This window comes from Osmia bicornis, chromosome 6 (assembly GCF_907164935.1).
Source record: "Osmia bicornis bicornis chromosome 6, iOsmBic2.1, whole genome shotgun sequence".
In the NCBI taxonomy this organism is placed as follows: domain Eukaryota; kingdom Metazoa; phylum Arthropoda; class Insecta; order Hymenoptera; family Megachilidae; genus Osmia; species Osmia bicornis.
In genome coordinates this window covers 3821418-3830575 of record NC_060221.1, presented here as the reverse complement: position 1 = coordinate 3830575, position 9158 = coordinate 3821418, and the positions used below count along the sequence as shown (strand labels likewise).

General features: G+C 26.9%; 3 protein-coding genes across 3 annotated transcripts; 1 reads left to right on the top strand and 2 right to left on the bottom strand.

The window, feature by feature from the left end:
* Positions 1–219: 219 nt before the first annotated feature.
* On the bottom strand, positions 220–3649 carry LOC114874624 (U3 small nucleolar RNA-associated protein 14 homolog A). Its single transcript, XM_029184083.2, has 7 exons — positions 3450–3649; positions 3153–3369; positions 2705–3001; positions 2374–2625; positions 1838–2309; positions 825–1600; positions 220–759 (listed from the first exon to the last, which is right to left on the bottom strand). The coding sequence occupies exons 1-7, from the start codon at positions 3545–3547 to the stop codon at positions 331–333; spliced, it is 2541 nt and encodes an 846-aa protein (XP_029039916.2). The 5' UTR covers positions 3548–3649; the 3' UTR covers positions 220–330.
* Positions 3650–3778: 129 nt separating this feature from the next.
* Positions 3779–4667, top strand: LOC114874633 (guided entry of tail-anchored proteins factor 1-like). Its single transcript, XM_029184094.2, has 4 exons — positions 3779–3964; positions 4036–4201; positions 4284–4351; positions 4416–4667. Exons 1-4 carry the CDS (start codon positions 3896–3898, stop codon positions 4605–4607), a joined length of 495 nt encoding a protein of 164 aa, XP_029039927.2. The 5' UTR covers positions 3779–3895; the 3' UTR covers positions 4608–4667.
* An 81-nt stretch (positions 4668–4748) lies between these two features.
* Positions 4749–9081, bottom strand: LOC114874628 (coiled-coil domain-containing protein 6). Its single transcript, XM_029184088.2, has 6 exons — positions 8660–9081; positions 7499–8039; positions 7269–7404; positions 7073–7200; positions 6894–6988; positions 4749–6755 (listed from the first exon to the last, which is right to left on the bottom strand). Exons 1-6 carry the CDS (start codon positions 8879–8881, stop codon positions 6603–6605), a joined length of 1275 nt encoding a protein of 424 aa, XP_029039921.1. The 5' UTR covers positions 8882–9081; the 3' UTR covers positions 4749–6602.
* Positions 9082–9158: the final 77 nt, after the last annotated feature.

Genomic DNA, 9158 nt, shown 5'->3' with positions numbered 1-9158 from the left:
TTCAAGAATATACTAAAAATGAAAAACTTTATCTTTTTAATATAAATTATTGAAAATTATAGAATATATTTTTTGACGAATTCAAATATTAATTAAATGAATACCTAACCAACAAATATACGCTTCTATATTTGTTAACCTATGAATACCTAACATATTGTTATAAATACTTCATAAAAGCAATAATAACCAACAATTATTAAATAAAAAATGTTTAGATGAAGTAATAAAATCTATTGCATGTTGATAAAAAGTACATTTCAGAATCAAATTTAAATGTTATTCATTCAAAATGAATTGTTACACAATTACTGTATGATATAAATTTATCTATTTTATTTTTTTCTTTTTCTTAGGAATAAATTTTTGTTTTTGGTTTCCTTGTTTTTTAATTAATACATCATCACTCATTGGTTCGATAATTTTTCCCAAGGTAGTTTTAACAGGAGGTTTGATTAATTTCTGGAATGAATTTTCTGGTACAAAGTTTCTACCAATTGGCATTCTCAGGCTAGCTTCATAATCTTGAACAGTTGTAAACGGATGCGGCAACTCATTAACCAAATGTGCCTTTATTTTAGACTTCTCTTCTTCAAATATTATTACATCACCTTTATTCTCATCCTTACGAGGTATATCTTTTGGTACTTTTATAATAAGGCGTTTTCTTTTACGTCTTGGTGCCTTTACATTCTTTCCACCCCAATTACCCCAACCTGGTAGAGTTAAGTCAATGTCTTTCGGTCGAGACTGTTCTACCTAAATATAAAATTTATACGTTTTAAAAACAATTAATAAACAACTAATGTATAATAAAAACGTACCTCTTGTTCTTTTTCTTTTCTAAATTCTTCTACAACATCATCGTCCGCAAACGCTTCACTTATTACATTATACCTTTCTTCTTCATCTTCAACATCATCCAAAGCGTCATTACCTTCTAAAATATCAGCTGGAATATCTGTTTTTAATTGCTTAGGTTTTACATTTATGTACTTATTTGGATCTATTTCTACTTTAGACGTGTTTGATTTATTTACAAATAATACATTATCGTATTTAATATTTTTAGAATTCTGTAATTCAGTATCTAATTCTAAACTTCCGTTATTGATACTTTCGATTAAAGATGAATCTATGATAGGTCTCCGATTTTTAGCTTGAATTTCAAGTCCATCAAAATGATCTTTTTCGTCCTCGATAATATTCTTAAATTTACTCTTTCTTTTAGCTGTGATATATTTCTGAGTAACCTGTTGCAATTTCAATTTAATCTGATCATTCATTTTGTCTTCCATAACATCAAACATTTTATTTATTTTTTCAGTGTTTGAGTGACCAGATGTTAAAGAATTAGATACATTCGGTGCATGATTATTTTCTAAGAATTCCACATTCCAAGCGGAAGTAGCTGTAATATTATTTGATCCGTGTAATTTAGCTTTTTTATCCATTTTCTTATTGTTGTTAGATAATTTCCTGTTTATAGTGACATTAGATGAACTATGTTTTATAGTTTCAGTATTAGAAGCCAATATTTTTTCATTCTTCTTATGGTTTTGTTTTTTAAATGACTCCACATTACAAGTACTATTTTGATCTGTAATTTAATAATGGAGTTTATTTACCTTAAAATGTAAATATCTTTTTCACTAAACAAGGTGCCCCACTTAACTTGAACATGTTAAATATCTCTGTAGTTGATAATGTAAAAAATTATTTAAAAGTAAACATTAACAATGTTATACAAAACCCAAAGAACCATACATTTCGAAAATTGTTCCGGGCTCAAATTAAGCAGAACACTTTGTATATATTTTTAATTCTTTAAACATGCCTTGAAAAGTAGAAGTCTTTAAATGTTCTAATGGAGTTATTTGATTATTTGATTTTTGTTTTGGTATTTCTTGAACGTGTTGAATTTTGGGAGATTCTGTTTTAGAAACAGTATTGTAATGTAATGTAATGTTGGAAATATCAGAATCTTTTAAATTTTTGGAAGAAATTTCTGTTTGTTTATTTTCAATTTCAGTTTTGTTTTTATTAATGGTATCTGACTCTTGATTTTTGAATTGGCTCTTCTGATCATCCCAATATTTACGATAACTGCTAATAAACTGATCGATTTCTGATTCACTTTTAGTGTTATTAATCCATGGATTTTCTTTGTCATTCGATGATCGCAAATATGCAGTGTAATTTATATTCTCGTCTTCTTCTTCACCATCTTCTTCTCTATCAGTCGATTTTTGTAGCTTTTGTGTTAATTCTCGGCTAATTGATAATTGTTGTGCAAGTTCTTGTCTGGTCTAGTAGTAAAAAAACGGAAGTATTATCAAATAATATTTCAAAATGTTTTTTATATGTACTTACTTCTTTATCATACTTTGCCATAATTAGCTTTGATTTAGCCCATTTCCCTGTATTTTTATGTCTTAGTGACATTCGTTCTTCTGCTCTAGTTTTATCTAACTGCTCAAGCTTTTCCAATGCAGCTTCTGGATTAGTTTTTTGTAACTGTTCAAATTCTTTTAATTGTAGTTTTATTTTCTCTTTCTTTTGAACACGGTGAAATTTTTTACTTTTAATTTTGTTTTGACGACGAGCCCTTGCTTCTTTATAAGACTAAAAAGGGATAATATTAAATTTTAGAATAGAACTATATTGACAATAATTTAAATTACTGTAATATAAATATCCAAACCTGTTGTGCCCTAATTCTGGCTGCTTCTTTTCTTCTCATAATAACTTCGTTTAATGTCAATTTTAATTTATCCTCTTTCTGTTCAATATTTTCCTTTTGTGGTTCCAATAAAGCAAGCTCTTTTTCTAAGTCTGACTGTATTCTAAATCTTTTAACAAATTCTTTAGATGGTTCTAATTTCATTGATGGTTGGTTTAAAGGAAAGTGAAGGGTTTCTGCTGTTCTGTTTTTTGTTATTATAGCATTCCATTTCTTTAGTTCTTTCTTTGCATTTTCAAAACCAACTATGCGTTTTATCTAAGGATAATTTTGTCTCTTTATAGCAACATTTTAAAATATTTTATTATACATTAAACTCTTATTATACTGCTTCTTTTACAGCCCTATAGCCAGCAATATAGCAAGAATTTATTGCAGTTGGATAAGGTATAAGACAAAACATTCTTACTCTTTCTGCAGCAGGTTTTTCCAAGGGTTTCTGCAGAACACGGATCTTTCTTTTCGCAGATTCTAGGCTTTTAGTAACATCAAGATGATGACCCTTTTTACCTAACACCTTAGCTAAATCATGTACTCGAACAGTATCTACATCAGATACTCCACTTTTTACCAGATGAAATTCTGATACTTCTAATGTAGGTTCACTTCTTTCTGCCTTTTTAACCCTAACAAAGATTTAAAAGACATGATTATTTTATTTTTATTATTGGTTACTATAGGTTAAGTATCAGTTATTGCTATTTACCTTTGTCCTTTATCAAGCTGCGACACCGCATCAAGTAATTTAGAATGAAATTTTGATACATCTTGCTCTGTATCGTCTAAAAATTCTAAATCACTCATTTTTCTATTTTTCTATATAAAAATTCAAAAACACATGCTTCCGTTCTGGAAGCAGAATAAACTTACAGTCATGAAAGAATTAACACGTTGAATCCGAAGGCGCTCTCTACTCCCAAAATAAGAAAAATGTGGAAATTTTTCAATATATAATTAATTCCCTAGTATTTATTTATGAATGTAGGAATATTACAATGAATATTGTTGGTATATGTATTTTTGAACATTATAACCTTTAAACCGCTTTGTGAGTTGACATTAAAGAGCAACTTTTTAATTAAGGTTATATTTTGATTATTATTTATTAAAAGATATTATGAAATGTGAACTTTTTCTCATCATATATATAAAATGAATTTACTTATAATATCAACTATAAGTTGTGTGTTAGAATATGTTGTTCCAGCTTTAATTAAATACGTAAGTATTAAAACATAGATGATTTTATATTCTTAATCATATTCTTTTATTAATTGTTAATTTCATTGCAGATTACGTCCCGTTTTTATACAATGAATAAACAAGATATAGAATTACGAAATGAGTTAATTAACTTGAAACAGGAAATGACTGGAATATCTATTGTAGATGAATTTTCAAAGTATGCAAAACTTCAACGTAGATATAATAAATTAGAAAGTACCTTAAAAGAAAAAGGTAAAATAATTGCATTATATATAAAATATTAATAAATAATTGTCAAATTTATATGTTCATTATAACAAGTGATATTTTTCAGTAAATGAGCGACTGTCTTCCAGAAAAAAAGTACAAATGTATTTGACATACGGTTTCCGCTTATTAAATGTAAGTACCACTTTTTTATTTGTTTTATATGACTTTAGTATATGTAAGAAGTTTAATTTTACAGGGTTTATTCATGACAATTTTACTATATCAGCATAGAAATAAACCTGTAATAACTTTACCAAAAGGTACATTATGGCCAATACAAAGTTTATTAAGTTGGCCATCTTATCAAGAAGATTCAATCTCTTTGTTTATGTGGCTAATAATTGCTAAATTAGTTATATCTACGTGTAAAAAAATTGATGTAACATAATATTAAAAATTCAGGAAATTAAATTGTTTATACGCAATAGAATAAAGGTCTTTCAATATGTGCATGTATACATGAATTTACCAAAATATTTAAACAAATATAAATCAGTGTTTTAAACAAGGATAATAAGTTTTACAAATATAATAGCAAAAAAGTGACTGTATTTCGTAAAAGCTTGAGTAAAGTACATAATATATAATAATGAAATATATTTGCATAATTACTGATAAGTAATAATTCTAAATTTTAACCTAGATTTTAACAAAATTTCTGTATGTATGACAATTAATACACTTATATTTCATATAACGTAGCAAACAATATATTATTTATCTATTTTTTAGAGTATTTATGAAACATCTATTTCATAGAACCCATAAAAGAATTTATAGTTTCTTCCGTTAATTGTTTTAGGGAAATATTTATTATTTCATCAATATCCTTACTGTTTTAATTTAGTTTTCATGTTTCATTAATTTTTATTCTTTTTAGTGACTTTATGATTTAAGATGGTGACACATATCTAAATGTTATATATATAAATTGGTATCATGGGAAATTTCAATAATGCAAAAATTTAATTTTCTTTATAACTTAAATGTTGAATTACTAAATAAGGAATAAACACGTTGTTCACAACATATTTTTTAATAACAAATTGAATCATTTCACGATTTTAATAGTTTTAAGCACCAATAGTAATTAATAAATGTTCGAATTATTATATTATTACAGCACAATTTTGTGCTTACTTTATCACATTCAGATAAACATTGATTGAAAATATTTTATACATGACATATGTTATAAGACAGTTAATGAAATTGTAAATAAAAAAAAAACATATTAACTTAATTTTTAAACAAAACATTTTCAAAAACCAGTAAAATCAAACAAGCAATATGCATATCACATAGTGGTATGTTCAACAAGTCAAGTTAAACAAATACGATGCTTGTAACATTGATAATACAAACAGAAAGGTATTTGAAACATTTCAAAGAGAATATTACAGATATCAATTATCTTCTCAAACGTTTTAACATATCCATAAGTAAATGCAATAATGTGTCATGTAAATGTTATCTTCAATGTAGTATTAATTTCAAACACAGTTTGTGTAAGTTAATATGTAAAATACTGAAGTTATGTGATTGTATATAAAAGAAAAGAAAAAAAAAAATTAAATCAACAGCATTTAACAATGTTGTAATATAACGAACATTCTATGAAAAATTTATAATAATTTAGGATAGCTTAAAGTTTTTATTTCATTTTCCGTTGACAGTTCTTTTTTAACCACAGTTGCGTATTTATCTTCAAGGCATATTAATTTTTTAATTAATTCTCGCTCTCCTAATTTCGTTATAAACATTATTCATACAAAATTATTATGTTTTCGTATTATGCTATATAGTTCCGTTTCAAGAATTAACATTAAAACAAAAAGAAAATATTTAAATTTAAATAAGTTACATAGTAACCATTATAAAAATATGTTTTCTTACCACCTAAGTACTTAAATTAACGATAAACTTTTTTCGTACTATATTTAAACATCGAAAAAAATGCATTAAGCTTGTCATAACAACAATGAAATATAAAGGAAATTAGAAGAGCGAGATTATAATAATATCTCTCCCTTCCTTAACTTTTATTTTGTTAGATTATTTTAAAGCAGATCAAATATTTATAAGTGATTATTTACTTTTTTTCGTAAATACTGCTTTGTATCATGTTACGAGAAATATTTAAGCGATTTGATATGAAGTACAGAGCAATTTATAGCATATTCATTTTTTTATGGATATTTTTATAATTAACATATATGCACTGTACTATGAATGTAAAACAATTAAAATGTTAAAAACTGAAATTCATTCTAAAATAACTTTTGATGATGTTATACAATCACATAGTACAAATGCATCAACAAAAGTGTTATTTTATACGAATACATGATGAAATATTTATGATAAGAGAAATTCAACTGACTTATGTTTTAGTAATATCCATTGGTGAGCCGCCAGTTGCATTTGTAGTTGCGTTTGCAGCGATTGGTGGACCAGTTGGACTTACAATTGTTGGTGGGATTGCAGGTTTAACAAATCTATCTGATGTGCGTCTATTAGACATTACCACATGGGCCTGTTTGTCAATAATGAAATATTAAAAATTAATATGAACTTACAATATTTTACGTTTTGAATTTGTTATTTATATTATTAATATTACTACTGACATTTTATTTGATGAATTATTTGGCTAGAATGAAATATAACTCACAGTGGAAGGAGGCGATGAACTTGCAAATGGAACTGTAGTATGCTGACCACAAGCATAACATCGATTTGTATTAAATCCTTCTCTGGTCGCTGAACCTATTAAAATAACATAAAAGTATTTAAATTTTTGTATAAAATAATTACAATAATATTTGGAGAATAGTAAATTGTTAGAGTTACCTGGACTTAATGGTCTAGAGGAACTAGGTGAAGGATTGTACGGTACAGGGCTAGAAACAGTACGATTTCTTATGTTTACACCGGACATCACGATTTCATTATAGTGCCGTTCTTCTTCCATTTCCAAACTAATAAATAGGTAAAGTTTCAGATTAAAATACAATACTTTTACAATTTTTATAATGCAATTATTTACCTAGATTCTGATTCTGAAAGATGTCTACATAAAGCTTCGCGACGTTCTACTTCTAGCTGCAGTTTTCTTTGAAGTCTCAAGTTTTCTTCACGAATTTGTTTCTCTTCGTTTACATATCGTTGCATTTTCTCTGTATCTAATTTGAAAAATAACATACATTAGACAATTTAGAAACCATATTTGTTATTATTACAATTGAATTCGTATTTCTGTATGATAAAATTTCTTACGTTCTTGTTGCGAGATGAGCAATGTATGTCTTAGTCGGGCTACTTCGCTTCTTAAAGTTTGAATATGTGTACTTAGACTAGTAGCAGTATCACCATTATTAATTTCTCTCGGTGAAGCGGGATCCGATACAGGTTGATCTAATTTTATTTGAAGCATTCGTTTCTCTGCCTCTAATTTATCCATTCTTTTCCACAATTTGTTTACTAATGCTTCTTGCTCTTGCTCAAGTGTATTTTCAAGTTCAACTTTCTCTCTGCGTAATTGCTCTAAATTGCTTTGTTTAGCAAGTGTTTCAGCTTCAAGCTTTTCTATTTTTCTCATTAGTTTATTTACGAGACATTCTTGCTCTTGTTCTAAGGTTTGTTCCAAACGACATTTCTCTTGACGCAATTGATTCAACTTTCTTGACAGATCATTTGTTAAGCATTCTTCTTCTTGTTCATAATGATGTGCTAATGTTTCCTTTTCTTTCTTAAGTGCCTGAATTTTCTTTAATAATGTATTACTTATAAATTCTTCTTCCTGTTCAGCTTTAGCTTGCTATAATATAATCCAATAAACAAAACAATAATATTACTACAATATAAATATGAACAAATTAGTGTTAAATGTAATTTCTAAAATTATTTTTAAATTACAAAGTACATTTATAATACAATATAGAAATTAACATATACATGGGAAATGTGCATGCATATGTATATTAATATTACAGAAATTTTTTATTACAAGTTAACAGAATAACATTTATATTTAAATCTACAGATTAATAAACTTTTCAATATAATTATTTCATAATTTCAAATTAATGAAAAATATATCTAATTTGTATATTGAACAATATTATGCAAAATAACATTCATTACATAAATTGAAACTGTATGTCATTGATTTGTACTTCATGTGTCAATACAGAAACCATAACTGAATGAAAGATTAAAATCTAATTGTAATAAACCTGAGAAACAATAAAATCAAAAAAATGAATCTTTTTTCCAAAACATTCTGTTTCATATTAAATAAATGACTATAATTTCGTAAGAAATTATTAACTACTTATATATAACAACAGAAAATACTGAATATGAAATAGTATATGTAATCAATAAATGTGTCGATATATTACGAATTGAAATACTAAAAATACAAAAGCAACTTACTATGATGACAGAGGCTTGACGAAGACCACGATTCTCCTCCTGCAACGCCTTTACTCTTAATTTATACGTTTCAAGCTCAACTTTAAGAACTCGATTATGCTGTTGCAATGATTCAATTCTTTTTTGAAGTTGTTCTCTAGTTACAGGAGACGGTGGCATCATTATCGGTCCTCCGTCGATTGAGCTTGAGTCGCTTTCAGATGCGCTATCACGGTCAGCCATTTTTCTTAGACAAAAATTTCTTAAAAAAGAACTTACTATTCTTTCCTTTTCATTGCACGCTCAAGTGAACACGTACAATACGTTTTCTTTAACACGTAAATATGCAGTTTTTCGTTAGAACTTCATTACTTTATGAGAAAAAAGCGTTATATTACTGCATACTACCGCACGACATGTGCTCTACCATAGAACGAATCAGCTGTTTGATTCTCCATGAATTACTTGAGAAGAAGATGTCAAATTGTACTTTGAAACTGTAATTCCCTAGAGTTTAGAT